Below are 21,745 nucleotides of genomic sequence, written 5' to 3'. Positions count from 1 at the left end.
CAAGTCACTTTCTTTGCATCATCCAAAACTTTTGCCATATTTTTTTCCTCCCAATATCCTCAAGGCACAAGTCCAAACAATGAGCTGAACATGCTGTCCAATACAAATGTTTTTTCTTCTCCATTAGTTTTTTTCCTGCGGCCTTAAGTGCTACCTCGTTATCAGTGACTATTTGAACAATGTATTTTTCTTCAATTTCTTCCACAACTTCATCTAATAATCTGTAGTAAAAGTTTGTATCTTTACTACGAACACTTGAGACATCTACATATTTCCAAAAAATAGTCCATTTACTACAATAAACAAGAAAACTAATGATATGCATTTGATTCAAACTATTGGTCCAACCATCACACATCAAAATGACACTCAATTCATTTCAATAAGCTTTTAATCTATTAACCCATTCATGAACTTGTTGATACTCAGACTCTAAATACACATCTGAGACCTCATAAGGTGTTGAAAGTCTTACATGTTGGCCAACTTCTGCTGCCACAGAAATCAAATTATGCAACCATGGGGAATTTGCTAATTGAAAAGGAAGTCGATCATATATCAAAAATTTTGATACTGATTTACCCATTTTTTTCTTAATGTCTTTAGAAATGAATCACTTACTTTTGGTTGCCTTGAACTTTTACTTCTAACCAATTCAGGAACAGCTCCCCTTAATAAAAATTCAGACTCATTTGGAGTTGATTTCCTTATTCTTTCTTCAAAATATTCAGTAACTGAACCATGAGAGCTTCGTCCTTCTTCATATATGTTACTCCAACCACTAGTTCTTTATCTGAATTCTTGTCTTCTGTGCCACTCATGTTGTGATTGGATACTATCTCGCACGGCTTATCTAGTAGCAATGTCTTCATCAATAAATCCTTCATAATCATCTTCCCCTCTTAACTGTGATAAAAATTTATTTTTTCTTCTTTTGTTGTCAGCTTTTTTTTATTTGCTTTCTTGAAAAAGTTTCATCATACTTTCTCTTACTATACCTATTAATAATATAGTTAAAAAAAAGAGAGAAAATTAGTTGCACATGCTTATGTAATTTTATAATTTTTATTAAGAAATTAACAATAATATTTTCAAAGAAATTAAAAAAGCATAACATACCAATAACATTGGGGCATGGTGCAACATTGTCAGTTTTATGAGCAATGTGTTCTTTGAAACGTGTTATTCCTCTTTTTACAATTTTACCACAAAGTTTACATGAAATATTTCCTCTTGTATTTGGCACAGGTGTTCCAAAATACCAACCTATATCATCACTTGGTGCGCCCTCTACTCCTTTACTCGGGAACTCTTCACATGGTGGCATACTTACTATTTTGTATAAAAATAAAATAAACTTATATTTAGAAATATTAATATTACTTATTATATCATTAAAAATTGATTTTACGCTAAATTTTTTAATTTTTAGTTTTTAATCGTAAGAATATTATTAAATAACTTAATCTTTTTAATGTACTAATTGATATTAATTTTTTTATCACAAATAACTTCAAATAATTATATAATAAATACAATCTTCAATAATTACACAAAAATAATAAGAATTAATCTAATATCAAAAGAATTGACAACAATATAAATATCAAAACAACAAAAAAATTTATTGAATTTCATATACAAAATTATAAATTAATACCTAACACAATCAAAATATAATATTTAATTTTAATTAATTTTTTTCTAACTTATATAAAAAATTTATCAATAATTTTCATCTATAATCTCTATGTATATCATATTAAATTATTAATCTTTTATTTTTTTTAATTATAAATCTTCAATCCCTCTAATTAGATTTTATCTAAAAAAAATTTCAAAAATTAAAAGTTTTCAAACTTATATTTTAATAAAATTTTCAAACCTATATTTTTTATTTTTTAGTTTTTAATCTTAATAAGAGTAATAGATCATAAAATGCTAAATTTGTTAAGTAACTTAATTTTTTTGATACACTAATTGATATAAAAAAAATTTTATCACAAACAACTTTTAATAATTATATAATAAACACAGTCTTCAATAATTACACAAAAATAACAAGAATTAATATAATATCAAAAGAATTGACAATAATATAAATATCAAAACAACAAAAAAATTAAAATTCATATACAAAATTATAAATTAATATCTAACACAATCAAAATATAATATTTAATTTTAATTATTTTTCATCTAACTTATACAAAAAAATTTATCAAAATTTTTCATTTAAAATATCTATATATTATATTAATTATAAAATTTTAAAACCACTAATTAAATTTTATCTAAAAAATTTTCAAAAATTAATTATAAAATTAAATAAAAAAATTCAATCCCACCCTCCAAACACCCTACCACACCCAATCCCTCCCCACCCCCATCAATCCCTCTCCACCCCCATCAATCCCTCTCCACCTTCCCCCCCAACATCTCACCACACCCAATCCTCCCCACCCCATCCAATCTCTCCACGTGCCTAATATATCAAATTTGTTTAATTCTTTCTAGCAAACGGAGATCCTTCTAGAAACGCTCCATTTTTTCGTTCTTCTTCTTCTTCGTCTTGCATCTTACCTTCTCTGGCTTTCCAAAAATTTTTTCTTATTTTTTTTTCATCTCTCATTTTCTCTCACATCCCTTTATCACTATCACTTGTTGACTTACCTAGTATCTACAGATATCTTGTTTGTCTTTCAAACTCTCACAAGACACAACAGATCATTTTATAAAAATTTTACAAAAAAAAATAGTAATTTAACTTTCTTTTCTTACCTTATTTGATCTTGAATGTTGATTGAAAATTTGAAGTTGATTTGAATTTAAATGCCGAAAATATCGTTTGAATGGTTGAAAGTTAAAACTTGAAATAATGGATCTATTTTTTAGCTCGTTTTAAAATTTCTTTTGATGATAAAGATCTGAGATTGTGAGCTTTATTTTTTATTTGACTTTTACTTTTACTTTTGCAAGTTTGTTGTTTTATTTTGCAAGCTTAAAATTTTATTTTTTTGTTAGAACTATTAGATCCGTGAGTAGAAAAATAAAATAACGACAATAACGGTCAATTATTGTCGTTATTACCCGTTACGTCGTTATTTTGCAACTATTATTTTTCGTTTTTACTGTGAATGAATTTTTCAATTATTTTTTATCTATTAACAATAACGAAGAGTAATATTATCGTAATTTTATAGTCACTATTTTACTATCAAACCGTTATTTGAATCTTTGTGTGCACGTTCGAGGTTGAAGAGGCAAAGAATGAGCTTTCTCAAGAGCGCTATCTCCGTGCTTTAAACACACGTAGCTCTAGCCATTACTTTAGTGGCTTTAGAGCAGAGCTGTACCAGTGGTCCAAAACAGGCTCCCAAACGTAGCAACATACGCAACAAAACTGATTATAAACTGAAATAATAATAATAAAAAAAATTCTTCGAAAGCTAATCCTTGAAAGGATTTACGCTACGCAATTCTTTCGTAGAGCCTGAGTAGGAGCCAGAGGGCAAAAAAAAAACATAAATTCCGACAGAACCAATAAATCTGAATAGAAAATAAGAACTGAGACAGCAGCTGAACAAAAATGTACGAAAACAGGTGATTAGAGTTTAATAATGGTGGATCAGAGAACTTATAAAGCCTATCTTCATGTTTCAGGTCAAGCATCCTACTTCCAGCTGCAAAAGGTTCTAGGTATAGTTGTCAGAAGATATGTATAGGCATCTAGTTGTATATTTTTTGGTCCAATAGGAAATTGGTTTCGAAAGAGGAATGAAGTAACAAAAAACTCTGGAACCTTTGAGTAAAAGGATCGATCCATCTGGTTTTTCCATTATATTTTGGACATTTTTCAAGTAATTTTTCTTCTTTGGAATACAAAAGGGAGGAACAAACTAGGAATAACTCTTCGCAAAATGTATTTGACCTTTTTTTTTTTTTAGGAGCTCTATTAACGAGTTATGTGCATGATATCATTACTTTTCAATATGAATAGGTCCATTTAAATAGTCGATAAAATTAATTTTGATATTAAAAATAATAAAAATTATTATAATTACGATTAAAAAATTATAATTGTGATTAAAAAAAATTTTAATAAAAATTTTCAATGGATACCATTGAATAAAAACCCCACTTAGTTTTTCATTTAGAAAGCACTAATTTGAATTATATATGAATTACTCAGAACCTATTTGATGTATATATATTAAAAAAAATTTATCAATGTGTTTACTATTTCAGTGTGTAAACCATCTATCATTAAAATTTCTCTCTTTTTTTTTTTTTTTACTAACTTTTACTCATCTAAACAGCCAAATTGTTTTAGACTAAGAAATGATTAGAAGTTATTGAGTTTTTTTAATCTGTCAATTAATGATCTCTTTGTTCTGATTTACGAGTTATAATAGTTTCTAGCTAGAGATAGCATCGGGTTGGATTCGGGATAGTTTTTGCTCACCCCGAATCTGATTTTATCCGATTTTTTTAATACTCGAATTCGATTCGATATTATGTAAATCGTATCCGATCTAACTTGACCCGAAATTAATAAAATATTATTTTTTAAAATATAAAATATTATTTTTTAAATATAAATATTTAAAAATATCATTATATAAATATATATAAATAAATAATTAAATAATTAATTAAAAAATAATTTTTTATATAATGTCGGGTCGGGTCGGATTTTAGGCATACCCGAATCCAACCCGACCTCGATTATTCCCTAACTATACTCGACTCAAAAATCGAAATTCAAAAAAAAAAATCCTATCCTATAGGGTCAGGTCGGGCCGGAACCCGTCGGGGACGAGGTTGATTGCCGTCCTTATTTCTAGCAAGCAATTTCTCGATTTTTTTTACATGAAATTATCAAAAATTAAATTTTAATTATTAAAATTAAGAATTTAACATTATACTCAAATATTAACAAAATGTTACAGTTGTGATATTACTTTTGATAAATGTCATGAACAGTTAATGTGACATTAGTTTCCATAGAATTTTTTGGCTTGCTTCCATAAAGGTTAAAAAATCATTAACTTTGGTTGTATTTACTGATCTATTTTGACAAGCCAAAGAAACTGTAAGTAACAGTTTCAATAATACAGTATGGTCTGGTGACAATCAATTAAAGCACCTAAAAATATCAAGGGGCAGAATCAATGAAGGGAGACTTGTTCTGGCGTGCTTAAACTATCCAGGAGTAGCTAAAACCATTAATGCATTTAAAGGACCACTTGCCTCTATCCAAACCAGTATTGTCCATATCCCCTGTCCCATACCCCATTTTCTCTCAAGTTTTCCGCCCACAGAAGAAGGATTTAACCACTATTGTCTATCCTTACAATAGCACATGGTTTCTCTGAGATTTCCCTTTCTATTTAGGCTGCCATTGGTTGCCCATTGGGTTTTTTTAGGCAACTGACAAGCCAAAGCCATCCTTTATTACCTGAAATCCACTGATTTAACATTGATAGAAACTTTGGCTATGGCCAACCACTGTCTGCATTTCCAATTGATAAGGGTTTTCAGTCAAGTTGCTAGGATTCTTCTTCTGATGCCCAATTGGATTTAACCCAAATTCATTCATCAGTCTTCAGTCATTGGTGAAAATTCAGACTACTGAGAAAGATAGAATTGAATTTCTTAAATCAGCATTCAATATAGATTACAGATAGACACCATCTTCATTTTTTTTTCTTTTTTCTCCTCATTATTTGGGCCCATTTTGTAACTTAACCTCCTACAGTCCTACCGGCCAATTTTTTTTATTAATTTGATCTGAAATATTTCAGCCTCTCGTAAAGTTGGTTGTGATCTTGAGATACTTTTGAAATAGAGGGCTGCTCAAATCACAAATTTTTTTTTCATTTTTTATGTCATTTCATTTCCTATGAGAATCTAAAATGCCTTCCTTGCTAATTCATGTATGCATTAGTTTAGCTTTGGCCCTCATAAATGCTGCCCTGCTTTCTTGACTCTATAAATGCTTTGTATTTTCATCACAAACTTCCTCACTCGTTAAAAACCAGTGCTTCTTTCATTTCTATCATTCAAGCAACGCTTTCACACTCTTTCTTTTCCCTTTTCTCTGTCCCCTGGTTGAGATCTTTTTCTTTCCAATGTTAAAGGAGTGGTTTCCAGGCATAACTGAGGTATCACTTAAGTGTGGAGAAATTGTCTTTTTGTGGGGTTTTGCTGCAATGAGAGATCCTAGAATTAGGTTCTTAATTAAAGTGTTGAAGAGAACAATATTTGCTGCTTTCACCTGCATTTTTGCATTAGGTATGTCTTCAAAGATCAAAATTTTGTACAAAAATAAATGTTTCCTTGAGCTTTTCAGCTACTTGAGTTGATCAATAAAGTCACCAGCATTTCAGTTTTGTACAATTTTTTCCTGGCTTAGAAGTATACCTAACTATTTTCCAAGCATCAAAATCAAAAGATACCAGTTTCATTATTGAAAAATCTTTGTTTCAACTAGAAATCCTGTAGCATTTCTTAGTTGCTTACAGTTATCACTTACAAGCAATCTTTTCGGATGGCTAATTAAAACATTAGTACTTTTTACAGCTTGTTAGTTAGCTCTTGGAATTCTCAGTTACATCAAATATCTGTGCAGTGTTGTACCATTTATCTTGGCTTTTGCAGCAGATTCTATATATATATATATATATATATATATATATATGTATATGTTTTTTTTTTTTACTTATTTATAAACAAAGTAAACTGTAGTTTTGCCCATAGCCTACCCTGGGGAATTGTCTTCAACATGGGAAAATTTGTACAAAGTTCTTCTCTTCTAAACTCTGATATCATCTGTCTGATTGAACTAAATTTTGTTTGGGTTTTGTAGGAGGGGCTATAGTGGGAACTGTAGTAGGGGCAATGAAAGGGCAGACAACAGAAACTGGGTTTTTCAGGGGTGCCGGAATTGGTGCTGTTGCAGGTGCAATCACAGCTGTTCAATTGCTGGAATCATTGGCTGATGGGGAGTCATTGTCCAAGGTATACTAATAGTAACATTTTCTAGTACAGTCTGAGAAATAACTTTCAGCTAACCACATTTTAGCATTGCATTAATTTCATCCTTCACTAGTGACATCCAAGTGGAAATTTGCCTTTTTAACTACCCCTTTTGGTGTGATGTGCATCAAAGGAAAACAATGTCAATTCCTTCTTTAATTTGCTCTTTTACAGGTAGCTTTATTAGTTAGCTTAGTAAATGGGAAGGTCTTCATCGAATGGGTAAGCCCAGCAGTGCTAAAAGCTTATCAATGGCAAGTAAGTAAAATATCTCAGTAGCCAAACAAACTTATAGTTTCTTTTTAAGCATTGGGATTTAGGGATCTAATGTGGAGCCTGATAAAATTTCAGATGAGCTCACTCGAATCGACATACAGAGAAATCTCAGACATATATGATGTAAATGGAGAAAAGGGTTTGTCCAGAAGTTGCATTCAAAAGCTTCCAGTGCATGAGTTTCATTCCAGTGAGATGATCAAATCAAGGGAGGAATCTTCTTGTTCAATTTGCTTACAGGTAAAAACAAATGGTCAATGAGAAAACATTTTTTTTTTATCAGATTACAGTCAAATGAGATGTTTGTATATTTTCATAGGGGCTAAAGGATGGAGAAATGGCAAGAAATCTTCCTAGATGTGGGCATATCTTCCACTTAAACTGCGTAGATGAATGGCTAAGCCGGCAAGGCACTTGTCCCATGTGCAGAGAACATGTTTTTAATGATGCTGAGGAATTTTAAATCATCAAATTTTGATTTAACAAAAAATGGTGATTGGTTTTTGAAATTGTGAATTGTGCCAATGTATAATTTGAAAAGAAAATGAATGATGGAATATGATGCAAAAAAAGAAAAAGAAAAATCTGTTGTATATATAGATCATTGCAAGGTTTCCTAGCAACATTTGATTGAGCATTGGTTTGCTTGAATAATGTTCTGCAACTTTGTCATTTCAAAAAAAAAAAATGCTAAGGAAAATTATGCTAAAACAGATTTAGAAAAAAATAGTGGCCATTGTCTTACTTTAACACCCTAATTCCAAATTTAAAATTGTAAGTTGTTTTTTTGTGGGATTAAACTATAAGATTTTTAAATAAAACGGATAATATTTTATAAATTAAATATAATCTTCGCATTTTAATTAAAAATTTGACTAAACCTTAATCCTTTAAAATTTTCCATATTTTCTACCCTAGGACAAAAAATTTTTTTTATATAGGTCCAATATTTACAATTTTTAACAAATCAACTATCAAAAGTAACTTTAAAAAATCATTTTCAATGAAGTGTGAATATTATGTAATTTCAAATTGGCCTTTCATGGAGCAAAAGTAAGACTAGATTAAGACTTTATTTTAGCAACCCTGGATCAAGATTTTTAGTTTTTTGCCATACTCTTCTAAGCCCAAAATTTAACAATTAAAACGCCTAAGGTCAGGTTTAAGAAAAAAAAAACTAGAAAAAATAAAAAAATAATTTAAAATTATTGTATTCAATTTGATTATGATTGATTTTTTTTATTTTATATTAAATTTATATATTAGATTTAAATTAGATTTAAAATCAAAAAATAAAAAATAAAAAATAATCTGAATTATATATTTTTATTAACTTATATATATTAAATTTTTATAAAATAAAAATAATTATTTTATACCTAAATATATTTAAAATTATATTAAAATAATATATAAAAATCAAAATATAAAAATTAATAAACTGAATTAATAAAATTCAATTGGAATCTAATCAAATTCTATAAAAATTAAATTTAAATTTAAATTGAATCAAATAAAATTTCAAATATTTAAATATTTTATATTTTATCTAAAAAATCAATTCGATCAAAACAATTATTATTCTAACTTAAGGATATAAATGATATATTAATACTTATATATTTCTCGAGTTTAATTGGAATAAAATTTAAATTCAATTTAATTATTATCGAATCGAACTTTAACTTCAGTAATTTAATTTATCGATTTAATTAAATTTAAATATTTTTATATCCTATTTAAGTAGCTTACGAACCTAATCAAATTTTTATATTTTAATTAATAAAATATTTTAAATTTAATTTTAAATTTAAATACAAATAATTAAATTTTTATCAAATATAAAAATTAAATTTATTTTTATATATTAATTAAACGAATTTAAATAATTTAATTTTTATTTTAAATTAAATTCAAACTAAAAAAATAAAATTTGATGCAAATCAAATTTTAAGTTAAAACTCTGACGTATACTTCGCCGACCAAGGGGCAATCTAGTAAACAAGAAATTCCCCAAAAGTTGCAACACTTATTTTGTTTTTTTTTTTTTTTTCTTTGGGTTTTATTTTTCAGTTCACTTCATTGCAGTTACCCTACCCAATATAAAAGATTCAGACCAAAGACAAAGAAACAGAGAAACAGAGACGAAAAGGGTGAAATGGCTTGGTGTAGTTTAAGGTCAATCCATATTCCAACCATCGATGTGGGTTTACTACGCACCCGCTCTCCATTGGCCGCAGCTGGAGGAGTTGTTGTTGGCTCTTCCTTTTGGCGATCTTCCTCCAGAAATGGGCCTTTTGCTTGCTTAAGCCTCTCCACTTCTACTGGTAAACAAAAAAAAAGACTATCACTAAAAGGATGCTTTTGATTCTTTTGCACTGTTTGATTTTTAGTTTTCTTTGATGGGTTGTTGAAAACGGGTTAATTTGTTTGGACTTGAATGTTAGTTTTATTTGAATCATAAAAGAAGGGGGAATGGGATATTTGGGCTTGAATTTATGATGTTAAATTGATATTTTTCTTGTTAATCGTTTTTGAAATAGAATTTCAGTGGATTTATATTGATTTATTGCAAATTTAGGAAATTTACTGTGCTTGGAAGTCAAATATTTTATAGCCAAATGTTATTATTTCTTGTTGTAAAATACAACTTGAATTTCATTGAATGGTTTAGAAGCAACAATGTTTTTGACTTTTTGTGGATGGGCTGTGTATGAGTAAATGTTGGATTGATTAACTGCATCATGAAAATTAGAGGCTAAGTAGACGGAAGATTTAAGAGAATGCTGCAAGTAAATTGATCATAAAGTAGGATTTTGGACTTTCACATTTCTGCTTTTCTTAAATATGGGCTTCGGTGTCATTTGATCCCTAAGGTTTGTGAGTCATGACGACGCCTTGATTGTAGGGATAAAGGAGGCCGTGGCAACTGACAAAGCTCCAGCTGCGTTGGGACCATATTCTCAGGCCATCAAGGCCAATAATCTTCTCTTTGTCTCTGGTGTTCTTGGTCTTATTCCACAGGTTTGTGACATGTCCATTGAAGATGCTTGACATGTTAAGGTTGTAGTCCTAGACTTTCTTTACATAGACAAGGTGCTGATCATGTCTGTTGGTTTTCTGCTCCAGACTGGAAAGTTCATTTCAGACAGTGTAGAGGATCAGACAGAACAGGTAACCTACTAATATATGAACTAATGGTTCTGTAAATGTGCTATTTTAGCATTCCAATTTTGGAGCTTAACGGATGTTTGTAATCGATACTTCTATGCAAATCTACAGGTACTCAAAAATATGGGAGAAATCCTCAAAGCTAGTGGTGCTGATTATTCCTCTGTGGTTAAGACAACAATTATGTACTATTCTTTTTCACTTTTCTCTGCCATTTTTGATTGTTACGTTCATAATGGTTGATAATCTTAAATGGATAAGATTTTCATTGTTTCTCTGGTTTCCTTCATGCAGGCTGGCTGATTTGAAAGACTTCAAGAAAGTAAATGAGATCTATGCTAAATGTGAGTACAATAGTATAGTTAAAATCTGTTTCATGTTCAAACTTGCTTGATATATGGCTTCACGTGTTTGTCTTAAACCTCATTCATTGACAAAATTGATGAAAGAAAACAAGATCATATATACATAACTTGGTATTTGAAAAGAGTAGACTTAACCCTTGAATTATCATCTGGTACATCTGGCATTACAATCAATCAGCTTGTTCTAGGCCAGATGTATGATGGACGCCAATATTGTTGCCATTTCAGCATATCTGACTGATAAAATTCTAGTCTAGTTATTCCCAAGGACTTTGACTGCTGCACGTGTATTAATCTGAGCATTGCATCAAAATAAAATCCTAAAATTATACTTGGGGAGTTTACTTGTTGATTGATGAAGCTCTCCTATAAACTTTTGACTTGTCAAAATTGTCGTCTAAAATGGGCAGAATGTTTTCTTTTTCCGAATTATCCAACCCATAGTTAACAACATCTGTAGAAACCAGACATTTTAATTCAGTCTCCCTCATTGGTTTGTGTTGCAGACTTTCCTTCACCTGCTCCAGCTCGTTCAACATATCAGGTTGCAGCATTGCCATTGGATGCCAAGATTGAAATCGAATGCATCGCTGCACTCAAGGCATGATGAAGGGGAAGTTTAGTCTTTTCGGTTTTGCATTTAGCTGTCAATTCCAATTGCATTAATGAACTTGTTTAAGACTTGAAAAGGCTAGTTCAGATGCCGTTGTCTGATGGCAGTTAGTGATCCCATTTGGCATCTAGAAACCAGCAATTCTTGCATAACATCTACAGTGATTAAACTCGAATATGATTTTGAACTTAAATAATATTCCTGACAGAAGCTACAAATTGTCATGAATTTATGTACGTGGTTCTTGTTTTGCCGGAGCAGTTAATCGATGTTCTTCCATTTTGGAGATCAAGTACCATGCATCTTATGGCCTCTACTCCAAACCAATACCCAATGACATGGTTTCCCTTCAGTGCAATGCCTGGTTGACAAACTGCATTGACTGCTTAATAGCATACCTACTAAACAACAGTAAACAGGATACTTGTTACTTTGATATCTTGCCCGTTTATCTATGTCACAAATGTTCGTCTCCCTTGCCGAATGGGGTGCCTCCTGAGCCACTTCTCTGGTGGATCAGAGCAGAATTTGGCCCAGACTGGTTGTAGCTGGGGCAGAGATAAGCAAAATAAGTTTCCAATCCTTCATGATCTGTTTGTCAGACATGGATGAAAACCCTATTGAGAAAAATGAACTAAACAATAATTTCCCATTTCTCATATCTCATTAAACAATACAACAGCCATTTTAGTTGCACTCATCATTGGCCAAAAGAAAAACCAAAAAATGAAAATAAAAATAAAAACAATTTTATTTGTTGTCCTTGCTACCTTTCCATTGTACCAACCGATAGTTAGTTTTTGTCAATTAAAACTTGGAAAATAAGGGTGCCATCCATTTATTCCACTATAGAAAAAGATAATTTTCATTCATTTATTTTTGTAAGGGCAACTGCTCCTATTGAGTAAACAGATGATCTTACTTAGTTAGCTTACCTAATTCAGCATAATTTTACAATAATTTCACCATGTCTTGTGTCAACCAAGGAGGAGCAAACACCATCTTTAAGAAGATAAGCCATGAGGATGGTGAAGGATCGGTCTCCAACCCATTCAAGGCCTTCTTCCAATCAATAAGAAGGGATATTGATCGATATATTCTACAAGTAGATCGCAAGTAATCAACTAAAATGATTAAAAATATCATTTATTATTTAAATTTAATAAATATTTATTTAACGACTAAAATTATATCAAATTTTTTATTAAAAATATTTATCTAAAAAATATATCATTTTTTTTTAAATTTACATACTTAATTTATGTAACAAAAATTTTAATTTATTAATTTTATTTTTATTAAATAATTTTAATAAAAAATTTTACGAAGTTAATCTAAAAAACTTACACCGGCTTTTTCCCAATGTTATAGACTTATTTTCGACTTGCAATGTATAGCCCTTTCGAACAGAAGTTGATGAGCTATAAAAAAACTACAAATTAAAGAAGCCTCATGATTTTTATTATTTTTTTCATTTTTTCTAACGAAAATTCCAAAAAATAAGAAGTCTAGATTGGTAAGGAATTCCTGGAAATGAAGTCTTGCTTGGTCCAATTCCTTGAAAAAAAAAAATTCAGCAACTAGCCAAGTAGACAATGGCGTATGGGCCAGTTGTCCTTCCACTATTGGGACTCTGCCTTCAGGACTTTCCGACCTTTAATTTTCAATCCGTGAAAACGAACAGAAAGTAAGCTTAGGTCCACCCTTCTAAGTCATTTTCATGTCGTCATGCAATAAAAACGTGATAAAATGGTCCCTTAGATGAATCATGTTATCAATGATTCCTTTGTTTCCCACTTCCAATGAAACGAATTAATTTATGTAAGAGAAAATCTATGTCATGTCTTAACAGCCACAGCTTTTTCACTGAGACCAACTCTCAAAAACTGAAACAATCTGGAGTAACTCCAAAATGGCAGGAGCTCCGTTGTCTCTAACCTCCAAACCACCATCACCACTGCCAATTATCACCCCTCTCCGCCACCAACTTCCATCGCTCACCACCGTTCGTTTCAGTGCAACCACCGTTACAACCACAGCAATGCCAGACCACCACCCTTCACTTGAAATCACTGGTGGAGCAGTTGATCGTTTTCTCCCTGCTTTCAATACGCTTCACCTTACTTACAAGCCTTTTCCTATAGTTGGTTGGAACTGCCATATTGAGACCTTATTCGCCGCCTTTTTCCGTAAAATCCCCGAGGTCAGGTACCGCCGTGAGTGCCTCCGGACCAAAGACGACGGCACTATAGCATTGGATTGGGTCTGTGGCGACCACCGCAGCTTGCCTGCTGACTCTCCTATCCTTATTTTACTGGTTAGTTCGTATATCTCTCTTCTCTTACAAATAACATCTTTAATGTGTTACTCTTTTTAGACGCTCTTTTGTTTAATTTGATGAAAGGAGGGAAGGAGTATAAATTTTACAGGCTTAATTTGATACCCTTTTGTTTGTTTGGTGAGAAAAATTGAGTGATTTTTTAAATTGAATCTGCAGCCTGGACTAACAGGGGGGAGTCAGGATTCATATGTGAAGCATATGTTGGTGAAAGCTAGGAGCAAAGGTTTTAGGGTTGTGGTGTTCAATAGCCGGGGTTGTGGAGATAGCCCTGTTACCACTCCTCAGGTATTAATTACTATTATAATTATCTAATTTCAACAAAATTTTGGATTTTTTGGACTTTGGAGTTGATATGATTTCAATATCGTGTATGGTTTGCACTGATCTGCAATCTGCATTACACAGCTAGGAAAGTTTCTCTATGTAGTAGCATCTGTAAATATCAAATCCATATATTTTAGCCTTTGCCTTAGTGGTTGGTGCATGATCCCTTGCTGATCAGGTTCTAATCCCCTTTCCCCAAATCAAAAAAGAAAAATCGATATGGCAATAGGACTATAGTTCTGGGGTTTGATGGCATCAAACAGTTGCAAGAGTAAAACTAGGGACATGCATGGCTGCTAGAATTCCATTGTGGAATTGATTTGTCTAACAAAACCATGTGGTCGACATTAGTGTTTTATCCTTTGCTTTTACCTGTGATAAAATTATAGATCATTGAGAAGCCAATTCAAGTACTCTTGACATTTTTTTTTCTTCCATGACACTGATTTGCAGCTCCAATCAGCTTCATTTACAGGAGATACATGTCATGTAGTAGATCACGTTTCCTCCAGGTACCCCAAAGCAAATATTTATGCTGTTGGTTGGTCACTAGGAGGGAATATCCTTGTTAATTATTTGGGAAAGGTATGCCACTAATTTATCTTTTCTTTAACTATATATGTTCTGTTGTATATTAAATTTTACAACAATTTAAAAATGTAAGCAGAACATTGCATGTAAATGCTTTCACTGCAATTCTGTTATCTTTTAGATAGAGTTGAAGGGTAGATATGTAGTGGAAGTATTACAGTTATGTATAAAAGCAATTTGTTTGTTGATCATATGGTACTGTCAATCAAACAGAAGAGATTTTTATAGCTTGTTGGTGGTCAAATAAGGAATTTTTTATCTGGATTTTGCCATTTTATCCTTTTTTTTTCTCTTTAAATCATACTAGGGCTTCTGCCTCATGTATACGTTTGTCATTTTTTGTTTGCAGGAGTACAATAACTGCCCTCTCTCTGGTGCTGCATCACTGTGCAATCCTTTCAATTTAGTCATTGCAGATGAAAACCTCCGTAAGGGCTTCAACAATATTTATGACAGAGCACTTAGGGGAGGCCTTAGTAAAATTTTCTCAAAGTAATTATACGAGAATTTCCATTTACTTTTACTGTGAATGACATTAAATTTTGAAGATATCTTTCTGAGGACAATATAACCAGAATTGCTCTATAATTGCAGACATGCTTCCCTCTTTGAAGATACGCATGATGACTATAATGTCCAAGCGGGTTTAAACCCCCAGACTGTCCGGGAATATGATGAAGCAATAACGCGCGGTATGTTTCATAAATCAAAGCTTTGTTACTTCGACTTTTCATTTTTTCCTAAAACATCCATGACCTTCACATATCTAATACGAATGGATATAGAGGTCTGACACTCCAAATATATGGATACATAACCGGATCTGACATTCACCCTCGACTCTAAGTAACATAGCATCAAAGTAGTTTTGCTTTCCTTTTTCCTTGCTCCGCATGCAATGTTTGTTTGATCGCAGGCTTGTCAACTAACTAGAGTTACTTCCTCTGACACCTTTCAGTTTCATTGGGTTTCAAGTCAGTGGATGACTATTACTCAAATTCATGTAGTTGTCATGTCTTACAACATGTTCGGATTCCCTTGCTTTGCATCCAGGTATACGGGCAGTTTTTACTGATTGGATTTGGTTGTAAAACTTTTAGAATTATGTCGAAGTCTCAAAGATTGATTGCAACATCAGTTATTCTTTACAAAATTGATGTATTTATGGTGGTTCCCAGGCTGCAAATGATCCGATTGCTCCTATTGAGGGAACTCCTCGTGAAGATATCAAGGTAAGTGGGTGATCTAACTTTTATTTCTTGTTTGATCAAGAGATCAATCCAACTCTAACCCAAATACCCCAAAGCCTGATTGATTTGGAAATTGAAAATCGGAATATATACTATCTTTCTGATAAGATCAAGTCCTGATAGTTTTTGTTGCCATCTTGCTTCACTATATCCCATTTCTATATTGCTTTCAATTTTCACTGTCTTAAAGGATCATATTTTGGTGTATTTTCCCTTCATCTCTCCATTAACTTTATGACTAATGAAGTGTATTTTCTGATGTTTAAAGGGAAATCCAAACTGCATGTTGATGGTAACACCCCAAGGTGGTCATTTGGGTTGGGTTGCAGGCGATGACGCTCCATTTGGAGCTCCTTGGACTGATAATGTGGTGATGGATTTCCTTGAGCATCTGCAAAAAGATGCATCGAAACCCCGAGCATCTTCTATTAGCGGAGAAGGTATTCAGCAGGGTTCAGAGGGCTTCCATCAGGCGAAAGTTTAGTTTGCAAAAGCATGTTTACAAATATTATCATTGAACATCTAATCTTGGCTGTACAATCGTACCCTCGAGTTCCATTAGATAAAGCTGGAACTATTTGATTCTTTATGCTTTCACATTGTTCATGGAGATTAGTACAGAAGATCATATTGTGAATCATATAAGGTAAAATGAGGTTCATGTTTATTAAAACAGTCATTGACAATAGAAAAGGAAGATCATATTGTCAAAGGGTATCTGAACTTATGATATTGCTGTACCTGACGTCAAATATTGCTACCTCTTAACTCTCAACAAAAATCGAAAACCAAAGAATCGTTTTTCTGACCAGGTTGACCAAAGATGGTAACCCAGTGGGTCAGAATACTATTGTGGTCCTTTATTTTACCCATAGGAAATTCAAAGGGCATCTCTTATAATGAAAATACAAAAAATTACAGAGGAAAATGTAATCATTTCAGTGAATTTGCTTTCCTTGATATCCACGGATCCTAGGGATACAGTGCAAATGGCATACATTGCTTTCTCGAATACAAAGAGAATGAGTATGTCCACAGGCAGAAATACAACTACAGATGTAAGGAGATGATCCAACCTGTTTCATCATGAGCTTTATCACAAGATATCAGCAGAAGGGATGAAACGGAACTCTCAGCATGTCATGAGCTAAAGTGCAAGAACAGAAGAATCAGTAAACCTATGAGAAAAATCAAGTGTCCGTATTCGCAAGCTCCTTCAACTTTTAACCAAATTTGAACTAGCAGCAGAAGTTGCCTAATGTATGACGAATATATTACTACTTTTTTTCGGTTGGCACATCCAGCTACCGTTATAAATGTAGAAATCACCATCCACTTCTAAATCTTATTTTTGAGAACATGCCGCAGCTGCACCTTCTGATTCTCCACTCTTGCCTCTAAAAGCTTTGCCTTCAAACTATTCTTCTCTGCACCACGAGGCAATTCAATGCACCCTTTCATCCCTCTTGATATGTGTGGATGACCAGATTCAGGTGAACTCCACTGTCCCACCGAGTCCGGGGGACTAAGCCCACTTTTACCTGACCTTCGATCTGAGGACATAATACCCCCATTAGACTTCCTTCCATTTGACAGCCTGCCCTTTGTTCCTTCTACCGAGGTTATCTTGCCATTAGACTTCCTTCCATTTGAAAGCCTGCCATTTGTTCCTTCTACTGAGATTATCTTGTAATTTTCTCCATTATTTGGGCATGACCTCCAAAGCCTTGCTATGGACGACACTTTCTTCAACTGTCTAGCAGATAACGAACAAACTTCACTCGTTTCTGTGATTGGGGCATCTCCACATGCATTTTCTTCCCATTCGGTTCCACTACCTGAAAACTTTCTGCCCTGATTATTCTTGTTCACAGATGCAGCACTCCCTTCTGGAGAATAACTTGAGCCCTGATCCTCAAGATGGCTGACAGTTTCCCACCCACTTTCTTCTTCTTCTATCTCATCATTCTGATCAACATAAGCATTTGAATGTCTCAGAATGCTGTCTTTTTTCATCATGTTTGTTTCAGGGCTCACCAGATGAACTTTTGAGGCATGGCTGGCAGGACTACACACAACACATTGTTTGATTTCCCTATCATTGGCTTCAGCTAAAGCCACATCCTCAAAAACAGCAAAAATATCGTCTGGGTTTGGAGGCTCATATGGCTCATATGTAAGTTCCTTGATTTCTTGGACATTAACTGACACAGCAGCCTGTCTAAGCAATTCTGCTTCTCTCATGTCTTTCACGTCCAGAGTTCCAGTCCCTGACCTTAGAAAAGTCTGCAGATCTTCTACAAGCTCGTTCATCTGTGAATACCTCTCTTCAAGTGCTACCTTGGCATCAATAAGCTTCATCTGAACACGTTCTTCACGCCAGACCTCAGCCATCTGTAACATCTTTCTTTCCTCATCGACTTCCTCTAGAAGCTTCACGGAATCTCTCTTAATTGCTTCCACTTCAGCCTTGTCTTCTCCAATTTCCTTAGCAAGCTCATCACATACTTCTTCAATTAGTTCTCTGGCCTTTCTTTCCTTTTCATAATCCTGCATATATTGCTTTGCTGATAACTTGGCAGCAGCCAGCTCATTCACCAATTTGGAATTGACAATTTCAAGCCTCTGGCGATTTTTCTTTTCTCGATTCAAGTCAGCTTTGACATCATCAACAAATGCACGTATTTTTTCATGCTCTCTGCTCCGCCATGCAGCCCTTTCCTCACTAGCTTTCCTCAAGAAGTGCTCAAGTTTCTTCTTTGAGGATCGGCACTCAGTCTCAAGCTCCTCAATGCGAGCTCGGGCCTTCTCTAGCTCAGCTTCAAGGGCAGAAACAATTGATACTGCACTTACTTGTTGGTCAATACACTTCATGTGGCTGTAAATTTGACGTACCTCATCTGTAGATTTTAAGCAGACAGGATCCCACTTTGTTGCTCCCTCCATCGCAGAGTTTGAAAATTGAATCGAAGGCTCAATCTTAAAAAGGAGAAAAGCAGCTCAAGATCAGAAGAGTAAAGGAATCAATTAAAAGGTAGGGAAATAAAGAAATACAGAGAGTGCACCCCTCGTTTTTTCTGTGTATTATAGGAAGCAGCAAGCATGTTTGAGAATAAATTTAAGAATCTAAGTAAACAAACCATAAAAAAAGCCCTCATTTTGCATAATTTAAGCCCTTATAATATCCCCTTTTGAGTGATTTCCATAGTTTCTCCCAGAGTTCAGGTGGTTGGTGGCACACCTTTGTTTCATCTTGAACTTGTTCATTCAACAGATAGAACTAAAACCATGTTGACTAGTAAAAATAAATGCAAGTAATCTGTATTTCTCTTCTTTCCCCTTCTAGTTTGCCCAGATTTGTCAAGAATTCTCTGATAGGCAATGATAACGTTAACAGTTTTAATAGACTAATAATATAACCATCTAGCACATGATTAAATTTTCATACCAATAAATACTAGTATACTAAATTCTGCATTTATCAAGGACCAAGCCTTCAGCTTTGGTAAAATTCAAAATGCCAGAAGGGACAAAAAAACAAATGGTTTTTTTTTTCTTTTACAAAATTACCAAAATGGAAAATAAGAAACCACCAAATGTGGGTCCCACATGCCACACGAAAAGCGTGCAACATGTGTGAGATGACAAAGGTTTGGTTTCCTATGTGATCTATATTCAAAGTTTTCCACATCGATCAGGTCATTAAAAGTTCAAGATTCAGTTGAGGAGCTCACGGAAGCAAGCATACCTTACGCAGGAGGCTGTTCCTTGCCCCAGAGACATAACTAGGGCTCCGTGATGGATCCTTTGCATCTGATCCATAAATTTTGTCTTTATGATTATAAAGAAATGGGGCACCCATAAAATCGTTACCAGGCTGCAGGAAATTACAATGTAACGAACTCAAAATGTCCAAATCACAAATCAAAATCCATAATATGCTTATGTTCTTAATCACAACGGATCAATCAAGCTGCAAAACAGTAAAACTATCAATAAAGACAGAGGAAGCAGCACAACTTTCAGAAGCAATTCAAACAAATTATCAAATGTATTCATTGAGAATCAAGCAAATCGTAAATACCATCGATTAGTATAACCCTTTATCGAGAAAATTTGGAAACATATCATGTAAAACCCTGATCACAAAAGCCTCTCATAATAAGAAAAATAAAATCATATCGTAGCATACAATGATGACAAACTTCAAACATGATAAATGCATAAAAAATAGACTTTCTGGTACGAAATCATATCAATCAAATACATTTAGCAAGTACTGAAAGCTTCAATTGACATGCAAGTAAAATCTAAGACATTGTGAACATCAAAACTTCAAAAATAAAACAATGAACAATGATGGCATCACAAAGATCAGCATTATTTTCACTATCAAAGCTTAAAACTTCAAATTTAAGCAACAAACTACCAATTTTTAACAAGAAAAATATCCGAAACAATCCTTCAAAATCACACTTTGATCACATCATTCACAATATAAGAAAAAGCATAAAAGCATAGATCTTGGAGCTATAAAAAGCTTAAAATTCTCACCTTAAAGCCTAACCGATCCCTCCTTCTCTCTCGGCGACCGGCCGTCACAGTCTCCGGCAATTGTAACCACCACAATCCAGCTGCAAGCTTCCTAGCAGACACAGTCGAAGCTCCTCTCCCCCGTCGTCCCCGACCACCACCTCTCCGGCGACCATCCTCCTCTTCGAGCTTCTCTTCAACTCCACCGCCTTTCTCTCTCCCTCTTCCTCTCTCCTCCACCTTCCATTTCAACAACGGCGTCTCCGGTCTGCTCCGCCTCCCCACGACCGGTGCACCAACCCGTTTCGACCTCGTGTTCAGTGTCTTCCGCTTCGTCGTCGGCTTCAGATCCGCGTCCGTCGGATTCCTCTCCGAAAATGTCGCCGCTAAACTCACTTTCCCCGTCACCTTCATCACTCTCAATAACTCAAACCTCCTCCATCAACATTCCAAAAAAAAAAAAAAACCAAAACCCAAAATTTCCTCAGAAAAACAAAACAACCCAGAGAAAAAAAAAAGTTCATAAATTTATTTTATGAAATTTTTTTTTTCTCTTTGTGAAGTGTGTGAAAGTGAGTTATCAAAAATAGTTAGTGAAAAAAAAAAAAAGAGAGAGAGAAAAGCTGAGCTGAGACTGAGAGAAGATTGAGAGAGAGACAGTGACTGATTTTATGTTTTTTCTTTGATTGTATCTGTAATGGAGAAAAGGACGTATCCCAAATGTGTAAAAAAATACTATAATGTATTACCGTATTTTTATACAGTCAACGTATACTAGGAATTTGGGATGAGATACGGTGCCGTTTAGAAGCAACAATTACGCGGCTTTGCGCGAGCGGGTTATTGCTTGATTACTTGGTTAGTGGTGGGTTGCGGAGAGACGTTGGAGATCTATAATTTTTAATTTTAAATGGGGGATGTTAACGACATCGTTTTCGATTGTTGGAGAAGATTTTATAATTAGGTTAAAATCTTGGAAATTATGGTAATTTGTGATAATTAAAAATATATATTAGTTAATTTTCAAAGATTTATTGGTTTTTATCAAGTTTAAATTTTTGTGATAAGGAGTAGAAATAGTTTCTTTATTGTTGCATTTTGTATTTAAAACTTAAATTATATGTATTTTTCTTTAAATAATTTTTTATAAATTGAAAACTAAATCAAATTAAATAAAAACATGTACAATTAAATAGGATCCAAATAAAATACAATATAAACTTATTCGGATATAACGCTA

At 33.3% G+C, this 21,745-nt stretch overlaps 4 protein-coding genes across 5 annotated transcripts; 3 read left to right on the top strand and 1 right to left on the bottom strand.

Moving 5' to 3' along the window:
- Positions 1 to 5,251: 5,251 nt before the first annotated feature.
- LOC111276440 (RING/U-box superfamily protein) lies at positions 5,252 to 7,826 on the top strand. The gene is made up of 5 exons (XM_022862180.2): positions 5,252 to 6,297; positions 6,872 to 7,023; positions 7,216 to 7,299; positions 7,393 to 7,557; positions 7,637 to 7,826. Exons 1-5 carry the CDS (start codon positions 6,135 to 6,137, stop codon positions 7,778 to 7,780), a joined length of 708 nt encoding a protein of 235 aa, XP_022717915.1. The 5' UTR covers positions 5,252 to 6,134; the 3' UTR covers positions 7,781 to 7,826.
- Positions 7,827 to 9,386: 1,560 nt separating this feature from the next.
- LOC111275678 (reactive Intermediate Deaminase A, chloroplastic) lies at positions 9,387 to 11,702 on the top strand. Its single transcript, XM_022861170.2, has 6 exons — positions 9,387 to 9,644; positions 10,226 to 10,341; positions 10,447 to 10,491; positions 10,600 to 10,673; positions 10,783 to 10,832; positions 11,360 to 11,702. The coding sequence occupies exons 1-6, from the start codon at positions 9,476 to 9,478 to the stop codon at positions 11,458 to 11,460; spliced, it is 555 nt and encodes a 184-aa protein (XP_022716905.1). The 5' UTR covers positions 9,387 to 9,475; the 3' UTR covers positions 11,461 to 11,702.
- Positions 11,703 to 13,242: 1,540 nt separating this feature from the next.
- Positions 13,243 to 16,561, top strand: LOC111275677 (embryogenesis-associated protein EMB8-like). Its single transcript, XM_022861169.2, has 8 exons — positions 13,243 to 13,783; positions 13,964 to 14,092; positions 14,585 to 14,716; positions 15,072 to 15,214; positions 15,317 to 15,414; positions 15,681 to 15,775; positions 15,901 to 15,954; positions 16,241 to 16,561. The coding sequence occupies exons 1-8, from the start codon at positions 13,379 to 13,381 to the stop codon at positions 16,454 to 16,456; spliced, it is 1,272 nt and encodes a 423-aa protein (XP_022716904.2). The 5' UTR covers positions 13,243 to 13,378; the 3' UTR covers positions 16,457 to 16,561.
- Positions 16,562 to 16,848: 287 nt separating this feature from the next.
- LOC111275675 (uncharacterized) lies at positions 16,849 to 21,141 on the bottom strand. 2 transcript variants are annotated; one of them, XM_022861168.2, is made up of 3 exons: positions 20,527 to 21,141; positions 19,721 to 19,849; positions 16,849 to 18,951 (listed from the first exon to the last, which is right to left on the bottom strand). In XM_022861168.2, the coding sequence occupies exons 1-3, from the start codon at positions 20,917 to 20,919 to the stop codon at positions 17,311 to 17,313; spliced, it is 2,163 nt and encodes a 720-aa protein (XP_022716903.2). In that variant the 5' UTR covers positions 20,920 to 21,141; the 3' UTR covers positions 16,849 to 17,310. The 2 variants fall into 2 exon arrangements, with proteins under 2 accessions (XP_022716903.2, XP_089610437.1); XM_089754311.1 differs by having other exon boundaries at positions 19,721 to 19,945; positions 20,527 to 20,646.
- Between the last annotated feature and the right edge of the window lie 604 nt (positions 21,142 to 21,745).

Source organism: Durio zibethinus, chromosome 25 (assembly GCF_047325235.1).
Source record: "Durio zibethinus cultivar Kanyao isolate XHJ-2024 chromosome 25, ASM4732523v1, whole genome shotgun sequence".
Lineage (NCBI taxonomy): Eukaryota > Viridiplantae > Streptophyta > Magnoliopsida > Malvales > Malvaceae > Durio > Durio zibethinus.
Note: the sequence above shows the minus strand (reverse complement) of the source record. Positions and strands in the feature narration are given on the sequence as shown.